The sequence below is a fragment of the Coturnix japonica genome, chromosome 14, assembly GCF_054131305.1.
Source record: "Coturnix japonica strain WE chromosome 14, WE-NBRP24, whole genome shotgun sequence".
Taxonomy (NCBI): Eukaryota; Metazoa; Chordata; class Aves; order Galliformes; family Phasianidae; genus Coturnix; species Coturnix japonica.
In genome coordinates, this window is record NC_140676.1 from 13,664,594 (window position 1) to 13,692,098 (window position 27,505).

At 38.4% G+C, this 27,505-nt stretch overlaps 3 protein-coding genes across 11 annotated transcripts in view; 2 read left to right on the plus strand and 1 right to left on the minus strand.

The window, feature by feature from the left end:
- The window catches only part of ENTREP2 (endosomal transmembrane epsin interactor 2), a 93,867-nt gene extending 81,916 nt beyond the window's left edge, over positions 1-11,951 (plus strand). For 2 of the 5 annotated variants that reach the window (XM_085515713.1, XM_085515712.1), the window contains exons 8-12: positions 3,490-3,565; positions 4,353-4,943; positions 8,046-8,117; positions 8,981-9,309; positions 11,358-11,951. In XM_085515713.1, coding sequence (XP_085371839.1) covers positions 3,490-3,565; positions 4,353-4,943; positions 8,046-8,117; positions 8,981-9,309; positions 11,358-11,543 — 1,254 coding nt within the window. In that variant the 3' untranslated portion in view covers positions 11,544-11,951. The remainder of the gene's footprint in view (positions 1-3,489; positions 3,566-4,352; positions 4,944-8,045; positions 8,118-8,980; positions 9,310-11,357) is intronic. The other 3 variants (XM_085515715.1, XM_085515714.1, XM_015872520.3) reach the window with 2 other exon arrangements.
- Positions 11,952-13,242: 1,291 nt separating this feature from the next.
- The window catches only part of APBA2 (amyloid beta precursor protein binding family A member 2), a 79,881-nt gene continuing 65,618 nt past the window's right edge, over positions 13,243-27,505 (minus strand). For all 3 annotated transcript variants that reach the window (XM_032446942.2, XM_032446941.2, XM_085515711.1), the window contains 5 exons: positions 24,401-24,580; positions 22,844-23,056; positions 21,922-22,041; positions 15,634-15,774; positions 13,243-14,370 (listed from right to left, as the gene is read on the minus strand). In XM_032446942.2, the coding sequence (XP_032302833.2) occupies positions 14,299-14,370; positions 15,634-15,774; positions 21,922-22,041; positions 22,844-23,056; positions 24,401-24,580 (726 nt within the window). In that variant the 3' untranslated portion in view covers positions 13,243-14,298. The remainder of the gene's footprint in view (positions 14,371-15,633; positions 15,775-21,921; positions 22,042-22,843; positions 23,057-24,400; positions 24,581-27,505) is intronic.
- MPHOSPH10 (M-phase phosphoprotein 10) overlaps positions 15,064-27,505 on the plus strand; it is a 96,545-nt gene continuing 84,103 nt past the window's right edge. For all 3 annotated transcript variants that reach the window (XM_085515716.1, XM_085515717.1, XM_085515719.1), the window contains exons 1-4: positions 15,064-15,226; positions 16,304-16,427; positions 20,399-20,582; positions 20,826-20,982. The gene's annotated coding sequence lies outside the window, so the exon portion shown is untranslated. The remainder of the gene's footprint in view (positions 15,227-16,303; positions 16,428-20,398; positions 20,583-20,825; positions 20,983-27,505) is intronic.

Here is a 27,505-nt window from a genome sequence, read left to right on the forward strand (position 1 = left end):
TGATGCTCACTAAGGTTTAGAGAACAATCTATACTTGAGCACAAAGTTGCTTTGGGCACTTTTGTAACTGAGATTCCACTCTGCATGTACTTCAACATCCAGTAGCACAATAACATTAGCATGTGACAAAAGTATAATGAAGTAATTTGAAGTAGCAAAGTCATGTTCTTGCTATGGGAGAGCACCGGATTTGATATGCAGATGTATTAACTTTATCGTTTGGTGTATGGGGTCCATTTTGGTACCTCACCTATTCATCTGGGGCCGCCTGAATTCCAAAAGCATTTGTCACACAATGTTAAGATCTGGTGATTTTAAATTTCTGAATGGTGGTAAATACCAAATAAGTGTATCCGTGCCTGGTAGTGGCTGGTTAGGAAGGCTTGTAGGAGCAAAGTAAGAACAGGATCTGACTATCAGCAGTGAGATATATTGGCATTGCTAACTACAGCTTGCACAGCAGCTCTGTAGTTAAATGCTTTTCTTGATGTCAGAAGTTCTGACATTTTTTGCAGACAGCATCCCAACCAATCTGTAAATGAAGGAATAGAGCCAGCGTCTAAGACAGTTTTAAGTCTTCAAGACAAATCAAGTGTAGTCCTAAATTCTTACATGGTACGAATATTACTGTCTAGTATGCATCAAGTCACAGGGCAGACTGAGCTGAAATAACTAGATTTATAAATCCCTCAGGCAGACTTTGCAATGGTAATCATAGCAGTGCTTCAGCTACAGAAGCGCTTCTGGGAGCTATTATGCGACAATAATTATTAATCTCTTACTTATCATCAAGGAATAGATTTTGTTTGTTTTTAGATGGATTGAACTCCCTTGAGTTTTATTAAATTCTATTAAATTAGACTCAGTACTCATACATTTCATGCACAATAAATGTCAATGCTAATTTTAACTGGTTGCATCTAAACAAAAATTGCTGTTGTCATCTGTACTGATTAGGAATTCTGGTTTTATGACCATGAAAAAAAAAAAACTGCTTTCCAAACAATTTTCCATGGGAAGAATTGACAAGGATGTAGTGAAGAACAGATAGATTAAGGTTCTGGATAAATTATACCAGTGACTATTCTGTAAGCTTTACTAGGTTATAGGCTGTACAGATTTGTTTAGAGGGTGTTTTTTCTCACTTTTTTTTCCTGTTATTAATGTAGTGACAATTTGCCAACCATTATGTCTGAGAATGTGCAAGTTGATCTTTGTTAGTCTAGGCAGTGTGGGAAACTGTGTGAGCCCACCTGCCATCTGTATGCAACTGTGACCTAACTAAAATTTGTCAGTGTTACCTCCTACAATTAAAACCATGATTCTCTGTTGCTCAAACAAGAAGATTAATCGATTCAGAATGCATATTAAGTGTATTTCGGAATTATTTTAGAGTTATTAGATCAAAGCTACAGAGAGTTCTTTTTTCTCTTTGGTAGAGATTTGCCAAAAGTTCAACCTTGCACAGCTGATTTTATAGGTACTAGACCGTGTCGAAGGTCACTGTCACTACATCTGCTGGGTGACTGAAAGAGTGTAGGAGGTCAATAAACATTTCAGCACAGCTACTCAACGGATATGATCGTAGACTCATAGAAGGCTTAGATTGGAGGGAGTCTTAAAAATCACCAGCATTAAAGATAACCCCCACCCTCTCCCTGCTGTCACTCCTCTTCTGATGCAGCCCAGGGTGTCATTGGCCTTCTGAACTACAAGTGCACAGTGCTGGCTGGTGTTTGGCTTCTCTGCAGAACTGTTCTCAATGAGTTCATTTCACAACCTATACTCATATTTGGGATTGCCTCATCCCATACATGCAACCTATCACCCTTAGCTTTGTTAAACATCACTAGATTCTTATGTGCAATATTATTTTGTCAGTGATTGAGAATTTATGATGCAACCTAGCAAGCACCCTGAAAACATTGTTTCATCAGAAATCTAGTTGGAGGAATTAAATATATTTATTTTCTGATCCAATTTTGTCCAGCACCGAAGAGCATTTCTTGCTTTGGACAAAACATTTCCCAAACTTAACATTGTTTTCACAAGGTTACACTTGCTTCCATAAAGGTGCTCTTGAGTTCCTGATCTGAAAATAAAACTACAGTTTCTATTTTTGACTTTAGACTTATTGCAGATCTCCTTGTTGACAAAGGCTGTTATTGTTATATTCAGTAGCAGTAGAACATGTCTAAAATGCCACTATAGTGGGAAAAAAAAAACCAAAAAAACAAAAAACAAAAAAACCCACATATATTTGCAAACTCTTAGAATCAGTTTTTAAAGCTGTATTAGGAAAGTGTTTTTTTTTGACTGCTTGATCATAGTAAGGTCTGGATAGATACATATATAAAACAGAGTGGGCACAGTAATTTAGGTGTGTATGTGCATTGATCTACATTGGCATGTGCGCTGGAAGCCCTTTTCCTAATAGGTTCAGAGTGATAGTGTCACATTCAATTTTTTAGAAGGCCAGATACGAATAAAGCTCTTGACTAAAAGGTTTTTAAAGAAGTGATTGATGGTTATTTCTTAAGTCTGTAATCATCAGTAATGAGCTTTTACTAGTTAATTGTGGCCTTACAGAAGGAGATTAGATGCTTTCTACTAAAGACTGTATCAATGTCTCAATCACATTTTCTTTGTCTTTGGATATTTTTCATATGTAGTTATGAGCTATTGATTGGAACCTTTTTTCTTTTCCTCATACCAATCATGATCACAAAGAACTGCTGAAAATCGAATGAGACTGGCAGCAGGGTTCTGTTAAAATCAGTAGAATGAAAATTTCTTAAATTTTAGTTGTTTGTGGATCAAGTTTATAGATCAGCAGGGCCAGTTCTGGGTTTTGTTCACATAATTCTCATAATTGAAGGGAAGTTACCCACTTAGATCTATTCTTTAGAAAAAAGATGACTCTAAAAGCAATCTCTGTTAGGCAGGAGAGCAGCCTACCTTGCCCAGCTTGGTTAAGTGCTGTTAGAGGGCTTAGAAATATGGTGGATGTTAACATCTTGTAAAACAAACAGAGAAAAATAAATCTCCTGTGCTTGTTTTTATCATTAATTGTTATTCTCCATCCTGTTTTAAGGTGATACAATGTGGTGTCATGGCTGGGGAAAGAACATAATATGGAAAAAATGCACAGTATTGAGAGTAGTTTGCTCTTAATAGCACCATTAAGCAATGTTTTAAGCATTGCAGACACGTGTTTGGTAATGTGGGCCTGCAACCCCAGCTGCATATGTATTCAAGATTAATTTAGCCTGTAGATTTTAGAGAAGTGAAAAATTGCGTCATGTGTCTTTTTTTTCACCGGGTTTGTTCCTGACACAAAGATGTAAAATACTCTAATTATTTTTCAATCCAAATAACAACATGTAGTTATTCCATGCTGCCAGATGTATTGTTCAGATTATTAATGCTGTACTTTGTTTTGGTAAGCTGCACAATGATGTTCTGTTTTGTTAAACAATTTTCATTTAGGTCACTGGTACTGATCAGCAAGTATCTGAATCAAGCATGGGTGAGAGGAATGCGACCCTGGGCTTCAGCACACAAGGTAATCACAGCATTATTGAGAGAGCGTCAGATTCCTGAGTGGACTTTTCCTTCTCTTCTACCATTCCCAGTGGAGAAAGAAGGATTTGCTTCCAGATTATTCGTGGAAGAACCTTTTCCTAGTCATAAACAGATATGGCTGGAAACACAGGGGGAATCAAAGAGGATTTGTTTTTAACCAAGTGTGCTGTATAGCTCCCCTGGAAACATGCACGTTTAGATTAAAGCCTCTGAGGCAGATGCAGCAACTGTCATTTCTTTTTGATGCATAGAACCAGCAGTTTGCTTCTCATTGTCTATAGTGAGGGGTGCTGATTGGTTAGTCCACGAGGCTTTCTCCTGCATGGCATCTAGAAGCCAGCACAAGAAACCTACTGGCTGAAGAATAGATGCAAATGATGTAGATGAGTAGCAGCACAGAGTGTGTTTAAGAGTTTCTAAAAGAGGTCTCCTTAACATGTTTGTTGATGTGGAGGGTATTTTAAACTCTAGCTCAGCTAAATGGAATATGCTGAAAAAGAATAATCTCATTAGGTTAAAAAAAATTCTGGGGGACAAATCACAAGAATAAATAATCCAGTCAACTACTGCAGCTTGAGCAGTGCATTTGGTATGTTTTTAATATAACGTTAAAATTATAATGTAGATGTCACAAATTTGGGAATAATGCAGGGCCAAATACTTATTTGGACAAGAGGACATTTACATCCGTAACGTCTGTATGATGAAATTGGAGGGAGGAAGAGGTGTGAAGTGATTGTTTTTTCTCTGACTCTCCTCTTTTGCAGTTTCTGTTGAGAGCACCTCATTGATGACCTCTGAAACTGCTGAAATCCCAGACCATAGCTGCTCCTCAGAAGATCTTTGTTCGCTGGAAGTTCAAGGATCTCTCCGTTCTTCAGATTTTTCTCCCTCCTGTACAAACTGCAAAGGGGCCACAGGCCGGAGCTGCAGCAGTCTGGACTACAGCACCCGCTGCAGGTTCCACAGAACTCGCTCAGAAGGTTTCCCTGATGAGGATGTCAGTTTGCACAGCAGAGTCTCTATGGACAAGTCTCAAGGACAGGAAAATGAAAACTGTGCCCACGGCAGATCCTCAGACTGTTCCTCAGAGAATTTCAGTCCCTCAGAAAGAGAACTGCGGAATTCTGCGCAAGAAAGCAGTGTCTCATTACATTTGAAACAAATGAAAATGTGCTGCGGGGTCTTTAGCCAGCCCTCTGTCCCTGCCCACGCTGCTCCCTGTTTTGGGCCTGCAGATACTTCATCATATGTGAGCAGTTCTGAGAGTTCCCAGCAGCATCATGTTACAAAACACCAAATTTCAAACATTGTCCGCTCAACTAGTGATCCTGTATCGTGTTCGTCTTATATAGAAGGTAGGTGTGGTACAGCGAGGCTGATGGAGTGTGGAACAAGTGAGGGGTGTTGGATTAATGCTATTGGTGCTGCTGAATGTTACTGGAAACCTTTTTGTATATTGACTTACCTGTGGGGAATTTAATTCCATGCACAGCTTCTAGATTTGATCTTTTTTTTTTCAAGACTGGAGGTGGTAATAAGTGGCAGTGATGTTAAGTTTGTCTGAGTTGTCCCAGCCTTTCTGTGCTTGTCAGAAAGCTGTCCCCATGAGTAGACGCTTCCGCCTGTTTCTGTGAGAAACTAAACCAATGGTTAAACAGTAGCTGTGGTCTATTTGGGAAATGATTAGTTGAGCTGTCATGCTCTTAATACAGCAGGTTGTGTTTCCTGAAGGTGACACTGATGTGGACAGTTTCATTTCTGAGGCAGTCACAATATGACTACATTGGACTGTATTGTGAAAAGTTTTAGAGTAAGGTGAGATGAGGCATACAACAAGGTGATAAAGGGAAAGGAGAGCTTGTGACTGCTAAAGATAAGCATCTGTTACGAATCTCTTTTTAGACAGGTAGGGGAGAAGAGGAATTATTAGCCGAACACTATCTTTATAAAAATCTGCTTGTTAGTGGAGACTATATGTTAGATTTAGTAGGGAGTGGTTTGATCAAACAATAACAGGAATATGGAAGCGTCTAAGGCAATTGATTTATGGATTTATGGGGGGATATAAGCTCTTTGAAGAGGTTAACGTGGAGAAGTGATTTGAAAGCAAAGATGAAGGCTTTGTAAGGTGTTAGGCAGATTGTGCTGATATAGAAGCGCTCACTGGGCTCTCTAAGGTATCTAGGGGAAGAACTGACTACCTCTGTAAAAGAAAAAGGAGACAAAATGCTGATATAGCTATTTTAATGTAGAAATGTTGATTCTGGTATGGTGTTTTCTGCATCATTATTCTCTTATGAATTTCAGAGACCTCATAGCTAGTTCAGTAATTGACTGAACTACCTTTAGAAGTCTGGCCTCAGCATGCTGTCAAAGAAATGTAAATCTTTAATCTAGAAGTCTGTGCTTATTTTATGAAATTCAATTTGCTAGAATATATAGGTTCTATGAAGCTGTTGTGCAGACAGTAAGTAGGAATCCTTTCTACTGGGCCAAACACAAGAACAGCTCCTTCTCTTCTGGATTACACTTTGCAAGTTTTCCATATTGTGCTCCATATGCTCTTTGAGTAGTGTTTGACAGAGATATTAATGTAGGCAGCCATATCTATGTGCTCTAGCTGACTTCTGGGACACCTGCCATAACAGATGCTCTGCCTTTATTTTTACGTGTCCTAAATACATCCATCATTTCTTCTGGAGGAGTGGCATTATTTAATTAACTCTTCTTATGGGAATTACTTTGACTAATTTCCAAGTTCCTAGCCCTGTATGAGCTGAGAACAAGAGTTGAACATTGCAGAGGTTTAACTGGGTTTAGTAAAGATTTCAATAACAATGCAGAGATGGTTCTAGAAATACTGATACACATGTGGCAAAGGGGATTATGGGAGTAACACAGAGTGTCTGTACTGGCCTAGTTTGCTGCTCTGCGTATGGAAGATACCTTAAAATGAAATGTTTGAAAGGCATTTGAGTTCAGATTTGATTTGCATCTTCATTTCATTATTGTATTTTACAAAAACGGAGTTTACCACATTTTTTTGTCTGATTTTTTTTTTCCCTCTACTTTGCTTGCCTTCCTGATTTGACTTTTTGTTGTCCATCATTTGGAAACCACTCAGATTGGAGGTGGCCCAGTTTACCATGTACCAGCTGCTTGTGGCAGCTTCTAGATTTTTCATCACTGACTGCTGCTCTATGGATTCTACTTCAAAGTTTGAAATTCTTAGTAATATTTCTAACAATTCTGTACTTGAATTTAAATATGTGGATACGTATGATAAATGCTCATAATTCTGTGGGCTATACATTATGTAATCTTGCAGTTTTAGTAAGAAAAAGCCCATGCAGCAGATAATGTATGGCACCAGTAACACTGACAGGCATGGGAGATTAGGAGCACACTTAAAGTTGTTTGCAGGCTTAGATGTGTCATGATATGAGTTGAGAGGTGCTAAAAGAAGGCGTGCACCTACTGTGTATGCTGAGCTGGTGCTCTGTTTCACAGCCATCTGTATGACTTCAGTGCGATGTGCACTGGAAAGGAAAATGAAAGACGTGAAAGTGTCTTAATTTCTCACAACTTCTCTGTGTTTGTAGCATCTTATGATTGACTTTGTTGAATTGTTCTTTCCACCAGAAAGGGTTATGCCAGCTTTTCATGACAGACCTTCCCAGAAGTGGAAGAAAACCTCTTCTACTATGCTAATAAGTCCAAAACAGTTATCGGTTCTGAAAACAGATGTAAACAGGCATAGCATAAATGGGAGGGTTTATTTCACCTTGGCTGTCATAAGCTTGAGATCACAAAGACTGTGCTGATGTGTAGTGTGATCCCATGATCACTGACCTGTGCTGGCATCTCAGAAGCCTTCTCATGAGAGGGCAACTACGTTTAGAGCTGTGTTCAGATGCTCTGAAACCATTTGTTACTAATTGGATGAGCACCGTGGTTCAATTGTTCAGTTTTGTTCTGCAAAAAAACAGAAAATATTAAAAAAAAAGAACTGAACAAAAAACTGTTCTCATGGGGGGTTGGGGAGGGGAAAGAAGCTTCATCCTTCCTGTTTCTCCGTTTTTTTTTAAATTTTATTTTATTTCTGAGATAAACTATGTTTGCCAAGGAAATACAGTACGGTCTGAATTCTGCCCCCTAGAAGTCATTGAGCCTGCTTTAACTTCAGTACCTCAGCCTGAAATATGTTGATGTGAGCAGCATAACAGAGAGGAAACCAGCAAGCAAGGAACTGTATTTTTCTGTCTGTGTTTATCTAATAACCAAAGGACATATTTGTACAAAGTAGCTTCTCATCATGAACGGAAAAGCAAGTAATATTTCATCTGAGTAGATTCATTCAGTAAAGGTGATAATAAAAGATCCAAACGTATTTTTTCCTTGCTTTCAGCAGAGCATAACAGGGCTTGATTGTGCTCTTTTTGGCTCTTTGTTTAAAGGTGATCATTGTGCCTGGAGTCCTATATGTAGACAGCATCAAGATGCAGGATCTTCAGCCACATTAGAAACAGGTGAGATCAGTTTTCTAAAGCAGGTGGGTTCCGTTAAAAAAAAAAAATATATATATATAAATTAAAATTGGCTTCCGATATAGGAAATAAGATGAATAAAACATGAGGTAAAAATCACTTTAATAATCACTCAATACATGCATGATGTACAGCACCAATGGAATTGTATTTACACACATTAATAGAGCCCACCTATTGACAGAGTGCTGTTTTTGTACTGAATGTAGTGCATTGGGTTTGTTTGTCTCACAGCATACTGTGAAAAGGGGAAAATTGATTGTTCCCCCACCCAACCATGTGGTGTGCATGCAGAATTCTCTCATTCCATAGCAGAGCTACAGCTGCAGTTTTTTTGGAAGCAGCCTTTCATCACAAATTACAAATGCTGTGACTGAAGTCTCCCATTTAGTTTGGTGTTTTTGCTATCTCTATTTCTTGCTGATGTCTCATATTCACTCTTCTTATTTGTGAGGTCTAACTAGAAGGGGAACCAGGTTCTTAAAGTCAGGCAAGTTACATGTATAACACTGACAGGTTGGTGTTTCCCCTTACCATTAATGTCAACTGACATCACTGAAAGTGGATGTAACAAAAATGTTGGAAATGTATGAAGTGCTTTAACTACCCGCTCACTTAACTAAATGCAGTTTTTCTTGCTCATGGGAGCAAATTGTAACCCAACGTCTGGTTAAAATTACCCATTTTTGCAGTGTTTCCTTGATTACATATTGTTATTAGCTCCAGGAAAAAAAACAACAAAAACAAAGTAAAACCTTTTGTAGCAATTCTTGACTTGCTTTTTTTTCTTCTTTAAAAAATCATCAAACTCTTACTTTAAAGATATTCTTCCCCCCCTTTTTTAGTTCCTGTTTCTGGTTCTCATATGGCTGCCTCTGGTTGTCAGCATTCTTTGAGCAGTTTCCTACCAACTGGAAAACAGAGGGATGCAAGCAAAATTGATCTACACTTAAAGCCAAAGGCTTTGCAAACAGTCTCAAAAGAACGACCACACTCTTTAGTGGACCTTAAGGCCTATAAAGATACAAAAATTTTAGTGGCAAAATTTTTGGAACATTCAAACTGTAATCTCCCTCCAGAAGTACGTCATGTAGTGAACAGTATACGATCAGTAATAAAATCTGATGAAAGACACATGGAAGAAGCCATCTTCAGTGCCAATATTATAGACCAGGTAGGCCACAAATGTTCTAAAGATTTGTTCAACTCTAATAGACACATACTGTATGAAAATGTTTCTACACTTTTAAATACTTCAAAGAATTATTACAGAAATTTTTTATAATAGCATGGCTTCAGTAAGAAATTAAGTAAATTTATCAAGGGGTAATGTGTTATATGCTGAGGAAGTAATAGATGTATAAAGAACTCTTCAGCCAGACCCAGTCCTGGTAATACCCTCATGATCTCCAAGGAATTGATTTTACACATTGGTAATCATAACTTTTTTGGAAATAACTTTATAAATAACATAGCTATTTCCAAAGCCTTTTTACACCTGGGACATACTATTCTCCATACATTCATTTGTATTCATAGATTGAGGGATAGTTTCCAGAACTGACTTGGGTGTGTTGTTTTTTTTCAGGCAGCTGTGCCTGTACAGCATAAGCTACTAGCTGAAAAGAAAGGGTGGATAAGCAAGTAGAACCACAATCTATTGAAGCAGAACACTGCAGTTACCCTTAAAGCTGGTTAGAAGAATGATAACGATCCTTGCTATTTATAAGGAAAATAATTGCTAATTTTGTGCTTTTCCAAATGAAAGAATAGTACATCTTCTCACCATGAGATAGAATAAAACAGATGTAGAGCTCAGAAAGGATTATAAAACAAAGGAATTAGTAGCAGCAGCAACATTTATAATCTAATACATACTTAATAATAAATCTTCTTTGGGGAAGGAATGTGATGAATCACCTCTTGTTATTATTGTTACCGGAGTGATAGATGTAGAAATGAAGTTTGGCTTATATGGCCAGGTTTGAAAAGCAGAATGTTCCTAACACTGACCATTTGTGTTCAGGTTGACAGAAGGTTGTCTTTCCACAAACCCGGACTGGTGATTAAGGGTGGACACTTGGCTCTGCTGGTTTTACCTTCTGAGATACTTACTATATGTAGCATTTGTCTGCCAATCCCCAAATGGGGTAAATTTCCGGAGTATTTAAATGGGATGTAATAACATTTAAACTGCATGTGAAGTAGTCTGAAGCTTAGCAGGAAACATGCACCATTTGCAGTCTTGCTGCAAGACTGCCTTTTGCTAATGATGAAGTAGAACGTAGAAGGAGCATTGTATCATTTAACTCAGGTCATATCAGTAGAAAAGCAGTACTACCATGGCACACTTAGAGTGACAGTGTGGAGTCTACTTTTAACATTTTTAGTGCTGTGCAGTATTTGTAGGCCTTTAAATCCTCAGTGTTAGAAAGCTGAAAACAAAAAGAGTACCTTTAAAAAAAACCAAACATTATTTCCCACAAAACAGAAGAGGTTGGAGGAACGTGAGTGTTTATGGAGCTCGTAAAACTAGAAGCTCATAGCACAGCTTTTACCCTGTGCACATCTCTTCGCTCCAAGAGGAGATATGTGTGGGTTTTTTTCACCATAAAGAAATCATTGTAGGAAAGGTACTTTTTCAGTCAGAAAACAGCATTCTTTAGTAAAACTCCGGGCCATCCCAGCAGACTATGTAAGTGACAGGATTTTGGTGAAATGGCTGTATTATAATTCAGATTTGTGAAGCAGCCTGATTGTTCTTTTAACTCCAAAATGTTTATCAGGCTTGAGAGGTTTTAGTTCTCTTCCACCTTCACAAAAGCATTTCTTTCTCCTAAAAAAAAAAAATAGATGAGTTTAATTTACTCCAGTCTTGCATTTGTTTCTTATAAAGCAAAACTAGCTTCCTTTCCATCTCTTTCCTTTCCATTCTTGTACAGAGAAACAAATATTTGTTTGCTCCTTTGTTGATTTAATACAGGTGCAAATCTGACTTTGCTTTCCAATAGCCAGCTATGACCAGGTGTAAAAACAGAAGTGGGATAGATTCTGGGTGGCTGTGTAACATGCATCTCCTTTGGTGGAGCTCCATCACTCAGTAACTGAAAGTTATGTTCAGAGGCCAAAGCTTCTAGATGGAAATAAATAAATAAATAAATAAATAAAAATTGACCCTGTTTTCTCCACTTTTTCCTTCTCCATTCCTGCCCTTTTGAACAGGTCATTACAAGTTCCCGGCTGAGTGTGAATACCTCTAGAAAGCGACTTCAGGAAGACCTTCATCTGCAGAGTTGTGGTGCTCTGAGCTCTCCAGTTGCCTTCTTACACAGGTCCCCTATCACTCACAGTGTAGAACGGGACAGGCCTCACAGTTTAATTGGAGTTTGCCAGGAGACCATCCTTTGATAACATTCACAGGTATGTGATTCCAGCAGAGAGAATTAAGGAAGAAACCAGGACTGGGAAAAATGCAAGTAGTGGATGGCTTAAAAAGGAAAAAGTGTCTTCCTTTGGAGTTCTGCTTTTTTTCCAGCAGCAGGAAGAGATCACCTGTTATTCTGAATGTAAATTTCAGCCCTGCATTTTGAAAAAAAATAACTGATTTATTAGTAAACTCATAACAAATGTTTTCCCGACCAGAAATGCATATATTTCAATGTACTTACAGAAATGCTGCTGATGCTGTCTAGCATTTCTTCAAAACCATTGCAAAAACCACCACAGACTGGCTGTACAACTTAGAAGTTGTATTTATTTAATGTACCTCAAGGTGTTTTAACTATGATCAGTGTTTTAATAAAAAGTATTTCTGGACTTTGCTTTTTCAACAACTGACTTGAATAGAACTGTAATGTCGATTGGTATGCTCACTGAGTGCTGCTTCTAATTCATTTTTCCAATGTCTTTCACGCCAGGCTAACTGACCTGCTGTATTACTCTTTTCCTCTGAGCCCCTGCAATGTGTTGCCCCTTTAAATACTACTGAAGGCTCTGGCGTGGTTTATTTTTACTTGGTTCTCAATGGTCATGAGGTTATTAGTGGAGTAGTGTGTGCTCCTGAAAACTGACATTGCAAGTACTCTGTGAATTGTGGCCGAAAGGTGCATTAGGGAAGAAGTTGCTGAAATTGTGCATTTCCAGTAAGGTTTTCTAAGCTTGTAAACATCAGGTGATAGGAAATGAGATGGATTTTTATCTAGCAGAGCTGTGAACGTTTGCTAAAAGAATTGTTATTCCAATTACAAGTATGAGCAGTTGTGTTACTAAAACATTTCCTTGTGGCTCTGCTGCATTTTTATTAAAATTATCTTAGGAAAAAAGGTAAGTATTGTTGGCACTAATATGATTACCAGCATAAACAGAGCTTTGCCAGCAATATCTTCCAGTGCAAGCTTCATCCTAGCTCTCTCAGAGGAAAATGGAAAGGCCTTAAACAAAAGGTTCTCATAAAGAACCTACCATGGGTTTTGATGTTTCAGGGCTTTAATTTTTTTACAGTAGTGCTTGTCAGTAGCATTACAGTTTCCATTTGAGGTTTAATCATATACTGCTTTCATTTGTGTCATTCCGAGCTGGGCAGACGTCCTGTGAAAAGGTCACAAAGGAACATAGCTGGAGATGGGTGGTTTAATTTTTATGGAATAATCCATTTGAGAGTGCACCGTGCTTCTGTGTTGATGTGAACTTACAGTGACATCCAGTGGCAACAAGGTATGCTATTTGAAAGCAGCAGCTCTAAAGACGATGATACGTTAATTACTAATTCAAGAGACGAATTCTTTTCTCTGCAAAAAACAATCTGTGACCTTTGCAACTGCACTTAGTTGAAGAATTAAATGATAGTTGAATTCTTTACGATGTAAACTTGTGGAACAAACAAAATAAGCGAACTTTCTTTCTTATTTCAGATTTATTAGTGATAATAGGTTAATTCTTTCCTAAGGTCAGTTGCATGCAACACACTAATCCTTGAAGTACAGTCATCTAAAGCTCTTTAGTTACTGCATGGTAAGGCTTATTAAGTCACAGTGTATTTTTCTCAAGGCTTTGCCCCCTCTGCACCCTCCCGCCCCCTCCCACCCCCAAAAAAAACCTAGACAAAAAGTTACACCAATTAACATTTATCGCATAAAGAATACAACTTTACTACTACTTTTTCTTGTTGTTTTTTTAAATCTACACACATTCCAGTACTGCTGATGGTGCTAGGTTATTGGTTGGAACAATTTACATTCAGAACACATTGCCCTCAGGAATAAGAATGCTTTATAAAAAACAACAGAAAACAGGTAAGCATGGCTTTCCCATTTTGAGCTCATATTAACAAAGAATATGCAAAAATTAGAAGAAAAAACCAGCCCAACACATACGTTACACAAACTGTGCAATAAGTCATCCATGAAATCACTCAGTTAAATCATAAAAATCACAAGCATTAAAAATAAATATGTATCTAAATAAATATTTTGATTTTTATCTTGTGGCAATTATTCTTTATTTAGCATATGAAACACTTGTTACATGTTTATGTTCACACCTTGCCAAACAGGTTACACTTGTCATAACAATACCAAGTACTACAGTGGTTTTCTTTACATTTGAATCTAAAAGGTTTACCTGCACACATTCCTTTCCACTGAAATACCACCTATTCAGCACCAGATTTAAAATTACACAATGCTCTTGGACCACTTTATGGACTGGGATTCTTTTTTAAGCTTCAGGCAGCCGTAGTTTCCTCCAATTGCTTTTCTTTGCCATTTCCTATAGTCTCATTCGTCAAGTTTTCGCATTCACCGTGTTATCAAACAGGACAGACATACATACATCACTCCACGTAAAGGTTACAAATAAATATGTTTTAAGTTTTATGAGAAAAGAGTTTAGAAGATGTTGCAAAATACTTAAATGATTTACAAAGATTGTGTGTCAGTGATTATTGTCCTTGACCATCCTTCTCATCGCTTTTTGGCAAAGAAATAAAAAGGAGAGAAAAAACAGACCCCCGTCTGTTCCTGGTTTCGGAGTCCTCATGGCAGCTTCAAAGCCTTTCATTCGTACAAAATACAAAATTCTCTTCAGCTCTGAGGGCTCTGATGGAATCATTAACTCATTCAGCTTTGAGGCGATCATTTAATTATTTTCCTGCAAGAGTCGCATGCTAGATGTACAGGGGTGTCTCTTGCCCAGTTAGAAGCCTGAACATGGCAGCTGGCATCGTCTTCATATGAATCTGTAGATTGATTTACGCAAAATTAACAGAACTGCTTTCTACTAGTTTTAAATAATTTATAATTTACAAGGCTCAGTCTGTCTCCCCCATTTGTTCCTACTGATGTGAACAACACCAGAATTTCTTGTTAAAAGTTTTCAGGATGTGAAAAGCTGTATTGCTGCATTTTATTTTTCTAACGACAGCTGTCAGGAAGCCCCCCATAAAGTTAAGGGGATGCTCAAATACTTCTTATTGTTAGTGGTGTGTTTCTGCACACCAAACCTGCTGCTCTAACATTAACTGGACTTGCATTTTCTTCAACTCTGCTCCCCAATTTGAGGGTCCTTTTGGTCCTCCAACCCAGAGTGTAGGGAACCAAGTTCTTGCATAGCTGGTCTGTTCGTTTTTACAAAGAGAATTGTGGTAAGCATCAGAAGGCATCAGAAACTTGCTAACACCTGTAAAGTAGCTATCAGACTATGAGGCTGAGGACTGTGTACTTTAGTAACTGTCCACTCTGCTTGGTATCTTAATGCTGAAAAAAGAAAAACAAAGTTTCATGATGTTCTTGTGTTTAGTGAGTTTTTGTGCAGCAAAGAGGTACCACAAAGACATGGAAGCTCTCTTGGAATCTACACAGCTCTGTTCCTGCCAACATGCATGTACCACCACATGTACTCTGAATTCCTTTTCAAGTACCGTTTTCCACAGGAAAAGAAGGTACCTACAAGTTTTGGCAGAGGAGTTAGTGGAAGATCTGGCCAGGGCTGAGTGTGATCCTACTCTAAATTCGGTAGATTTTGGTAAACTTGGATCTTGTTCATCCACTGATGATTTCTCTAAAAGTACTGCAGAGAGATGTCTTATTCCCAAGGTAAGTTGGAAATGTTCCATCAAAGTGAATTAAAATACATATAGATTTTAATCTCAGCTCTTTGAACGTTGATTTATTTTTACAGCAGATGCTGTAGTCAAAAGCTAAGAGATATAGCTAACAGACATAGCTAACATGCGTACTTGATTTCTTCCTTTAATTGACGGGTTTAATTCAAACAGCAGGCTGAGGTTCAGAGTCATGCCATGAACTCTTGAAATGAGTGTGAAAACGTACAGAATATGCATCTAATTGTTCAAAGATGTTTGCTTAATTGTTATCAGTGCTCATCTCCAATTTACTGAGGTGATGGTTTTAATACTATGTTAAGTCATTTTTCAACTGATACTTTTTCAACAGTTTCAAGTCTTTGATAAAAATTAAATTTTATGTAATCCTTTTCTTACCTCTCCCACCGAATTAGACAGTGCTTGTACTATCTTCTCGTGAGCAGTTGCAACAACACTTTGTCCATTGATCTCAATAATACGATGACCCACTCTAACCCCTCCCCTCTCAGCTATTCCACCTCGCATCAAGCTGCAAATCTGCCAAGAAAAAGCAAAAGTTATTAAAGATTAGAAATGTCAGAATATAGCAGTGAATAGGATTTAATACACTGCAGAAGATACCAGCAGAAAGCAGTGAGCAGTACTACAGGGTATTGGCATTTCACCATTTTTCAAAACTTATGGAAATTACTATTTTTGCTTTGATTCTTCTGTACTGGCAACGTTTAAGTATGTACGAAGATACACCTGGCTGCAAGGCAGAAGCAGCAGCAGAAGTTATGTGGAAAAGTGAAGTTTTACATACTGTTGGGATAAGAAAGTGATTATGTTGAAAACTGTTTCTCACTGTACCATCCAGACTCTTTCTGAAATTACCACATTGTACTCTCTGAACAGAGGGATGTAAAAAGCACTGATGTAGGCTGAATGAAAAGACGAGGCCATGTAGGCATTCTGTATTGAAAGGTGGTGCAGGGTCCTGAGTGAGCACATTCTTATTACAGGCTGTTATCAGCAAACTGCTTGAATACCAAGGGATGACAGCTTGTTTTCTGTACCTCTGCAGGCTGGAAAAGGGCATTCTGCCCTCCTGAGCCACCGCTTTTCTCCATGTTTTATAGTGCTGCTGACTAGAGAGAGCTTAGGACAAAGAAGGCAAATCAGGCCACTGTTTGAACTGGCATCCACAGGTACCAGTAAAGAAATATGCAGATTTTTAATTTTATGCCTCCTATAACAGGAAATAATTCTGTAAGAATTATATTTATCAGATGCAATCTTAAGAGTCACTGGTATTTGAAATGATTCTGAGGTTTCAAAATGCTTTGTGTATAAGTAGAAGGAATACAGCTCAATGAAGCATGGTGATCTTCATTAAAAACCTGTCTTAACGGCAACCGACATCTGTGCTATGATGGGGCCTTCCTGTCAGTCTAGGAAGATGTGTATTGGATGGAAATTCCTGCTAAATTGTTTCAGAAGACCTAAGTTCACGCAGCATGTAAGGCAGGTGAGGTATAGTTTGAATCACTGAAAGTGAGCAGAGCTTACTGTGCTGAGATGCACCCACTGCTTACTGAGAGAAACCTGTTCTTGGAGGAAAAGTGCTGCAGGAATAGCACCCTGTGATGGCTGCTTCTGCAGTTACTGTCAGTGGCTGTAATCATATGCCAAGAATTATTTGTTGAGATCTGATAGTTTGCTCTGAGCTAAATGTAAGTATGATAAGATGTGGCTTGTGTCTCAGCAAGTTTATAATTTAATTCAGAAACAAATATAGTGCGTGGGAAGATGGACAAGCTAGCATAAAATTAGAGTGGAGCATGTGGTTGAGCAGTATCTTTTCTGTATGACCCGTGCTTTTCTTTGAAGTCCTCTTTGCAAATGTAAGTGCTAAGAGAAATGAAATCCTTGCTCAAATTCAGGGTGTCTGATACGAGGAGGGAAAATATGCAGATCTTAATTTATTATAGAACAAACAAAGAAAACCCACCTTCTTTAACATTATGGAAAAGTTTATCCTACAGCGATACTTGTCTTGCAGCAGCCACTCTATGAGTGCCTGAGCTTTGCCCACTGTGGCTCCTAAATTGCTTCTGATGGACTCTAATGGTTAGAGGCACCATCAAGACCTTTCACAAAACTGCCATCTTGAATTTCAGTGCATCGTGCAGGCTGCCTGCCTTCTAATCATAGCCCTAACAAGATAGGCTGTATTACACAGATCTTCACCCGACTTAATACAAAGCTTCTCATTTAACTCAGTGTTCAGTTTAGTTCAGTGCTGCTGGGGATTGTATGGAGTCATGTGGCAGGACAAGAGCAGAATGTGCCAATGGAAACCCTATACACACATTTCATAAAATAAAATATACAGACCATACAACCTTCTGAAATAAAAGCCTTCAGAGCAAATGGAAATGCTGCCTCTAACCCTACTGGCATAAAGTAAAAGGTAATGGATTGTGTATCTACCCAGAGCATTTTTTTTCTTCTGGGGCACGCAAAGCTCTTTTAGTAGCAGTGAATTTCTAGCAGCCTCAGACATAGGAAGTGGTCTCTTATCCTGATTCAAGAACATGATCCCTCTCCAGGGAGAGGATTCGGCTTCCTTTTTGTAAGCATTAGATATTTTAATGAGGTAGAAAAAGGAACAGACACAGATCTCAAGTGGCTCTGACTGGCTTCACAGATCGTGTTGCGCTAGAGGCAGAGTGCAGATGTAAGGAAATGTGCTGCACTTCTAGCACAGATTTATGTGGCTCCTGTATTTGTGAGTGACTGACTGAAAACAGCCTAAGACTTCAGTCTCCAGCCCACGTATGTGAGACATATTTGGCTGGCAAGCTTAAGGTGAGCAGATCCTTAAGTAAATGAGATTCTACTCAGCCAGGACTGTTTACCTTAATATCATAGTTGTGAAATATGGCAACTATTATTAAATAAAGCATAACTGAGCCTGTGCTCTATTTTTTGTGTAAACAGAGAAAAAATAGAAGCAAACCATATTAGATGAACCTCCTCAGCTGTTAGGTATTCTCTGGTGTCCTAGGCAAGTTGCAGTGAATCATTATGAAACTCCAGTCCCATCAGTTTTACTGTAACTGCCCATTGTGTATCAAAATTTTGACTGCAGTACAGTGCAAGACAAATTAACTGTTTTGTCTGAGCAAATACCTAAATACAACCTATCAAACCAGGTTTCTCCTCATGTCATACCTGTACTTCTCTGTCTAAGCACTATATATTTTTTTCTTTAAAGTTTACACAAATACAAACAAAGGCAAGAAACCAAGAATGACACTCAGTTCAGTTAACTTTTACCTATTTATACTGTATTTTTAGATAGAATGCTGCTGGACTGGTGATGGGCTGATAGACTTCTCGGAGGAAGTGAGTGAGCAGCCCAGAGTTTGCTGAGAAGTGGTAGATTATTAGTGGTTGAACTACAGCTGGTGGCTCTATCTCTCCTAATGCAGGAAACAAGAAAATGATGCGAGAGACGACTTGTGTTTGTATACAGATTTTACAAGAAATATGGCATAATAATTTTCAAATGAAGGCTGATAGGTTGCTTTATGTTCAGTTCTCCATCACACAACATTTCTGCCAATTGTTCCATGTATATGCATGATATTTTAGTTTTTTTCTTAATGTTTTGAAGTTCAAATTTCAGTTCTCTAAGTGTTCCGTAGAAGCTTTTGAGAGCCACGTAGAATATCTGCAATTATTAGTGCAAGAACAGTTTTGCAAATGTAACACTCTGGATTTGTGCAGTTGTGATGTTCCCTAACTAAAACTTCCAAAAGCTGGCTCTTCTGCTGCTCCCTGAGGCACAGCTTCAGCCTTACATGAAATAGGCTGTACAGAATACACAAACAGAAGCAGTCACCTACAGCAATGTAGTCTCTGCTGCTCCCTGATATCCTATAAAAACAAATCCCAGCTCAAATAGCAATGCTGTATGTTCAGGTTGTTTTGGGGCTATTCACAAAGACTATAGCTGCACATTCAGCACAGATGAGATAGGCAGGTTGAAAAGGAATCACCACAAAACTGTTATCAGCAGAGGAACAGAAGTACCAGATGCATGCATAATGAGGTGATTGCACAGCAGTAGGAGAGATTTAATTATACCTGATCCACCAAGCTGTTTGTTTCTTCACTGTGCAAATGCTAAGCCAAACAGAAGATTAGCATGTCGTTTCCCATCACGTTTTATAACAATTGTTACCATTTAGAAGAATTTCTTCTTGAAAGTTAAGTGATAAACTACCAGGAAAATATACTTTGCAGAGTCACATTTTCAAATGTTAATTGAAATAAGGGAAATCTTTATCTGAGCAAGGAATTACAGGACCATAAACTAGTCTACGTAGTAGCTTAACAAAAGATATTAAACTCTTCTTTTTGTTCATTGGCTTTTAGATCCAAAACCAGAAGCTTCACAAATGGAATATATATTACAAGCCCCTCTTCTTTGTTTTCTATGAAAGGTTTTTATGCTGAATTTGGTAAACTTTCTGTTGCATGTCCTCTAAATGCTACTAATGTAAAAACAATGATTCGTGACCATCCACAGAGGTAAATACAACAAACGTCCAGTAGATGGGAGAGAGCGCACTATGAAAGGGAACAACCAAGGTGTGCAGGACAGAGGCTCCAGGTATATAGGAGATGATCCGATGGGACAGTTTGATGACTGGATTGTCTCTCAGATTCTGTCAGCACCCTGCGAGGACGTACATTTCTTTTAATCTGCCTTTCCTGCAGCCCTGGCCCACCCCTGACAGTACTGTGACAGGCCACCTGAAAGAGGTGATTAACACACTGTAGTACTGCTCATTGTTCCTTAATTGTATTTTCTCTTTTTATCATTGCACCAGCTGTACATACTGGGCTTCTCGAGGATGGCAATTAGGAAATAAATCTCTGCCTCACACAATGAGCCGCTCTCAGCATCCTCTGTGAAATCTTGGAAAATCAGATCCCATCCCATTAATCATTTTATTCAAACACTTGGGAAATGCTAATGCTGAGTACGCTGCCAGTAGTGACCAGACCCACTGAACAGACATGTATGTAGGTGAAAAGGGTTTAAAGTTGTGCAAAGGAGGACAGAAATACTATGAATGATCTTTCTGTATTTTTGTTTTTACAGACTTCTGTCTACGCTTGTATCAGAGCATTAATCCCAAACGTAATTTAATGCTTTAAACCTGTGCTTCTAAAGAATATCAGCCTGGGGGGAGGTATCCCATTACAGTACTTCCAGCTGGAGAAAGCCTTGTCGTAACATTATTCACACCAGCCTGCCGTGACCATGCAACGATATTTGATCTTAGGTAGGAACATGTAAAACTTCAGTACAATAATTTCTCAGCAATAGCTGAGAATCCACCAATGAGCCACCTGCTTCCCAAAGGATAGGAATAGTATCTTTTAAAACCACCTGCTACTCTTTTCAAGGGTGACATACAAATCTGGCAAATTCAGTCCATGAGTTTCACAGAACAGGAACCACAGCCCACAGTTGCTTTTTAATGCACTTTTCTGTGTGGATGGCCTGATTTTTTTTATTTTTATAGACTGGAAGAAGAGGAAAATGTGATGGTCCTGCATTGCAGGCAGTCCTTAATGCTGTATCAGTCCTCAAAAGCACTGTGTGGCTACATGAGCTAGCAGTGCCCTGGAAGTTTGCTTTGTACCAGAAAATGGCTATGAGAAAACCCTGAGCTGCACCAGGTGAGTGTTACTTGTCACACTTGTTCTCCTGTTTCCTGTTGTTACAGAGAAACTGCTGCATGCAGAGAAGGGAAAGGGATACCTGGGCCACAATGCCCTTTTTTCTTTTTCAAACTTGTAGTGAGAGAGGCTTAGCTTTAATCAGAGGCAGTCACAGTTACATTCCTGTGTCTGCTTTTCAGGAAGCAGTCCTCTACCAGTTAATCCAAATATATTCTACACAGTAGAAAAAACATTAAAGCCATAGTGAGACTGTGCTGAAGGAAGAAAAAAAGGATCAGAGCTGATATTACAAAGTTAGAACTGCAAAAATCAATTTCAGTATAACTGCTTTCCTCGCATCTCCGGTACACTAATGACAGAATCGTGTATATTAGCTGATCCAGATATTACACCAATCAACCTGAACTATAAATCTTGTTAACTGTATTACAAAGGGAAATCCCTCGAGAGTAGCAGCACTTCTTTTGGTGTTGTTCGTTTCCAGTATGTTATCAGAGTTAACTGTGAGGTTTTGATTAATGAAGAAATCAGAGTATAAAAATGAAGGTCTTGGAATGTGGGTGTGTATCAGTATGATTTAACTTGCAATTCATTAAATGAGAATACCGAATAAATTAACAGCCATTCTGGGTCTGTGTAGAAGCTCCAGGTAGAGATGAGTGGCTGTGAAGGCAGTAGCTGTTAGAGACAGTTGACAAGCACTGGCATATCCAGCCTCCAAAAGTAACTAACAAATCACTGAAGTTGATGATAATTTTTAGAGAGCAGCCCATGTATACGTATTTTACGCACATCTAGCTTGATATGAATGCAACATGAACTAACACTAACCAGGAAGTTCTCAAAATCTATAGAGGGGCACTTGAAAGGAATTTTTCAATATTTCAATGTATTTCTTCTTCAGAAAAATAACAGCTACTGAACACAGAAACTTACAATTCCATTCTGTACGCTGAAACCCAACTGGTATTTCAAGTCTGGCCGTTTTATGAGTACAGTAGTGACAGGAGGGCAGCTGACAATGTTCAGTTTGACCTGTGTCTGATTCTTGAGACCCTGTAAAATATCCCAAACAAGAATATTTCTGAAAAAGATCTTAATTTGCTCTTTCATTACATTTCCTATTTGTAAGAGTGTAAAGCAGTTGATTTGGGAAACAACAGCTGGAGTTAACAGAAGTCTGTTGTTAACCTAGAGATACATGTCTCTATTCCATTAACAGGACTGTAATTCCTAAGCTGTTTGGCCCAGAAATACCCATCAAAGCCTTAACTTTAATTACCATAAAATCTTTCAAGTCAAGAAATACTAAGACTGACTATTTCCTGCCCTTTATCAGTCTCTGGATAATTAATCTGCTGCTGATCTTAGTTATATTTGAACAGACACTAGATTTAGTCTCAGTACTTAAAGGTACATTATGCATCCTGGGACTGCATTGTCTCTGAGGAATCTTCATTTACTTGGTCTGTCCTACAGTCTACCAGGTCCTATTCGGCCTCCTGTGAGTTCATCTACATAGAGCTCAAGAGCAGCACTGTAGATTTTAATATTCAGATTTTAATTGTGGGGAAGCGTGAAATTTAAAGATAATTAATGCTGGACAGGTTTTTCAGACATGGCCTTGTTTGCTATAGTCCAGTAACAAAGGCATAGCCAAATTTTCCAGCTCTAACTTTCTGTACATTATCACCCTTGAGCTTCTTTTTCCAAGTCTACATTTTGTTAGTGGCAGATTCCTTATTTCTCATAGTGATACATAAAATCATATGTGCTAGACATCTTCAGGGTTGCTTGTCAGATTATCATGTCTCTGCTAGTTCACAGTCTGCAGCATAAAGAGGCAAGTTTGGGGTACCTTTATGATCCCTTGGCATGTTGCAAGAGGTAGACCAACTAAACTGGTCCCATTAATAGACATAATCTGGTCTCCAATGCTCAGCTTTCCTGAACGAGCTGCAGGGCCGCCATTCATCATGTTTGCCAGGATAACAGTGGGTAGAATGGATCCCCATCCAGATTCCACAATCACCACTCCAAGAATTTCTCCCTTCTGTTTTTCTAGCTGGAGCTGAAATTAGAGAATTTAAAATTAAAAAACAACAACAACAACAACAACAAAAAAACCCCGATATATATATATACTATATATATATATATATATATATATATATATATATATATATATATATAATTATTATTATTTAAAGCAAAAAAGGAAAAGAGGGAAAAATAAAAAATAAAAATAAAAATAAAAAGCTTTTTCCTTTGCTTTGTCCAGATTTGGGCACTGGCATCTCAGTTGTTCCTGACCAACACCTACAAATTACAGAGATAATTCCATTGCATTCTGTTTTGCCACTGCATAGTAGCATGACTTCAAAAACGCTGTTAGAACTGTGCGTAGCATAGTTGTTTCTTTGCTGGGGCGGCTTCCAGTTGCTTGTTCTAGGTGATAATGTATGTTCTTATGATAAACAAAATAAACTACAAGAGAAGAGAATGTTTCTATGTACGTGACAACACTTTATTGCTACCTAGGGACTGTAATCATGTTACACAGCACACTGAATCCTAACATCTCTTATCTGGAGGTACAGATGGAAAATGTTCTCTCCCCAGGAACACACGTTCTGTATGAGACTCTTTAATGCTAGGAAAAAAAAAAAAGAGTACAAGTAGGAAAACTGTGGCTGAAGGATTAGGCAATAGGAATTCAAGTCAAAGTAAGTTTGCTTTGGGACTCAGCGTAGAAACCCTGCCTTTGGAACATGGGCCAAGTCCCCGTCACAGATCAGCAGTGTAAGATAAGAGCAGAGTTTGGGTGCAGTTACAGTTAGCACATTCTGGTTTGGAATGCTCAGTATTACAGTGACCTGCATATGAAATATAAAATATCTTGTTATTGTCTTAATATTAAGAGTTACGCTGAAGTAATTCAGGGATAATTAAAGGAAATTCTTGCCTTTTCATGCATTTTAAGTGTGAAACTCCATTTCTTGTCTTGGTTTTGCTTGTGTTCTATTAGATGAGATAGCCTGCCCAGTGTCACAGCATCCTAGACATGTATTTTTTTTCTCTGTTAAGTAAGGAATATCTTAGAGTGGACATGAAGACAGATTGCTGTCTCTCTTTGTCAATACACAGGGAAAACATAAAAACACCTTATGTGCTGTACTGGAAATGGTGTAAGCACAGAGGTAATTTATGTCAGAGGTGACAGTTTTGATCAATGGAATCAGAAAGAACCTGGAATTTTTTTTTTTCTAAATCTCACAGAAGAGACTTTAGTAGCACAGTGCTGATAAAATGATGCATCCAGAGATGTTGAATCGTCCTTAAAGTGCCAAAGAAGTTTCACATTCCTGTGAAAAAGACAAATCAGTCTGAAATGAAGATTCCAAAACTACTTTACCTCTTTGCAGTTCTCTGAATTGGAAAAGTGTATGAGATCATCGTTGTACATCTCCTGGGTGTTGATGATATCACTGTACTCTTTCTGACTGAGATCCTCAGGGTTAATTCCATTGGCTCTTAAAAACTCCTGGTAAGCCACGCTAAAAGCCTGACCAATAGACTGAGCTATCAGCTGTGCCTATAATGTAAAATAAAAGAGAGCTGAGAGAAAGGTCTGAAACAACAAGAAACAAGAGATACTGGGTTTGAGACAAAGTCAAACAATCCTGCAAAGCTGCTATGTTAGTATGTGTATGAAGTCACTCAAAGGTCAGTTGTACAGAAAAAAGGCCTTATATCCAACATCAAATTGTAAACTCCATTTTAAAACAACCTGTTGAGCTCCTTCCATGAGCACACCTTAGCAGCAAGCAGCCACATGCTATTTACGTCTCTGTGCCAGTGAGCACTGGAGAACATGGCCTTGAAGCAATATGGAACAGTTTTCAGAACACACCACCACAGACTGTGCTTCTCACACGTGTATTTGCAGTTGTGACAAGAGCTGTTGCTAAGCTTTCACATGACTTCATGGACATTGCACACCAGTCATTTTGGCTGTAGTGTCACCTGATGCTTTTCCACCTTGGTATTATGCAACTGAAAACACCGCTTCAATAAAAACATCTGTGCTCCCGTTACTGCTGTGACATCTCTCATGTTCCGAGCAAACCAGTAATAGCTCTACTTGACCACTGGACATTACAGTAGCTACTGCTGTTACCACCTTTTCACTAGTAGTGTGAGAGATGCTTTCAAGAGCATAGCAGGAGCCATGACTACAGCCTCCTCATGCTAACTACCCCAAAGCCCCTGTACCTTTATTAACTTTTTGTAGCATTTATCTAGGTATGGATTTTACTACAGTATGTAATATGACTTCTCATTAAAGTGGGCTGTATAGTGTGTGCAGTCAATCTAACATTGCAGTTACAGATAGTTCAATATGCCAGAAGTACATATGCATTAGAAAGAAACTGGCAGGAACTGATGATAATGATACTGATTGCTTGGCACATTTACCTTGCTGCAATATTCACATAGATTAAGGAATGAATGAACTGTCATTTAACTGACTTTCTGGTTCCACTAGGTGGCACTGGAACACAGAGAAACATGAAGAGGTAAGTTAAAAGGAGCTTGGTCTGTTTTTCCGCCACCTCAAGCTCACAAGAGAATGCCAAGTTGGGGTTTATGTTTGTGGTTTTCAGGAACTGTAATCTGTCATTAGAGAATATGAGTAAAGTTACTCCCAGTGATCTGAAGAATGTAACTCCCGAATAATACTCGAAATGACAACTATAAAACTCATCTGGAAATGAAACATTATAACTTAGACAGTAGGCCATGTCCAGTGCAATGTGATGCACAGGGTTTTCTGGACAACACCAGTCTAAGTCTTTTCACGCTCTACCTATCAGATAAACAGTGTTTTCTTTGATGCTACATTACTTCAATTGTGGTGAAGTACAAAGAAGCACCAATCTGCATGACTGGAAAACAAGGGCTACAATTAGCCTACAGCCACTCACTTCTTATTCCTTCACATTCTGAAACATCTTCTCAACTCTCATAAGAGTGATTAATTAATACCACGATGTTTGTAGTTGTGCAGAAGTCATCAAGAATGTTTCTGTCTCGTTCCATTATTAGTTTATCACCGGTTCTTACTGACTTACTAACTCCAGTGTAATTGCTTTCTTTTCCTGCCCATTACTTTTCACATGCTCAAAACCAACATGCCTGGATGTCATCTTCTATTATTGCTGGTAGTAGACAGTAATTACATTTCAATTTCATCTGTATTTGCAAATGTTTATGAATGTTTTTGAAAGCCTTCAGTACTGTGCACGGCTTAGAGATAATGTAATTCAGTTGCTTGAAAAGATGACCGCAGCAGAGCAGTTTCAGAGCTCAGGTGTAGGTCTGAGAACAGACCCAGTCTAGAGCTCACACCTTTTGACAGCACCATTTCTCCTTCACAAGCTTAACTGCTTTAAAATAAAGAAAATGACTGCTTTGCTCACAAACTGTGCAATCTGATAATTGTGACTGAAGATATATATATTTAAAATTCATATGATAGAAATTATATTTAAAGCTGTTCCTCTACAACAGTGCTCAGAATTGTTTCGTTCTGCCTATAAGTCATACCTGTATTTCAACTTTCCCAATTAAAAACAGATATCAAATTTTCTCTTCTTTTTTATGATTTGGTATTTTTTTCCATAAATATTGAAGCCCTCAGGTCTGCTGCTTTAGACACAAGTACCTTCTGTTTAGCTACAAAACAATGCCTAGATACATATGGCAGCAAAGCAAGGTGATCTACTCTGCCACAAGAGATAAGGGTGTAGCACGCCATTAATTTTCACAGGGCTGAAGCAAGTATGTACAGAAGTGTTCTGCACCCACTAGATCTGCAGTTCTATTTTGAGACTGGTTACAGGTACATTCATCCAATTTTCAGTTGCATCAGAATTACCAGAAGAACCTGAACCTCATTTCTTCTTAAAGCACTTCTTGGTAAAACTCAATTTACGGCTGCTGTGGAATTGAATCTCAGAGTTTGACTGAAATTATCCTTCCTGTCGCACAGATGCTCTAAAGCAATAGCTGAGAGTTCTTGTGTAGCTTTTTATCACACTATAGCCTTTTGCTGAAGACCTACCGAACTCTTCTGCTTGTGAGGAAACATTTTCCTAAATAGAGAGAGACTTCCTTCCTTAGCTCCCTGCATTTACTCCTAAACTGCTGTTTCAAAATCTTCACTTGGGATGAAAAAAAAAAAAAAAGAGAGAGAACTGAAAAAAATGAACTGAATGTGTTCTTAAATATCAAAGGAACAAGTTGCATCTTTGAGAAGGAGTCACGTACCAACCAGAGGTAAGTAAGCCATCTTGTACCACAGCTGCCAAGTTGGTAGATGTTCTTGGCAACTTGGCTTCAGTCTGAAAGAGAACCAGAATGGTTCCAGCCCATTGCCTCTCATCTTGGAGTCCTGCATATCTGGCTATCTACTGGGCTAGTGAATCTAATCCAGGACGATCCATTTAATATCTCA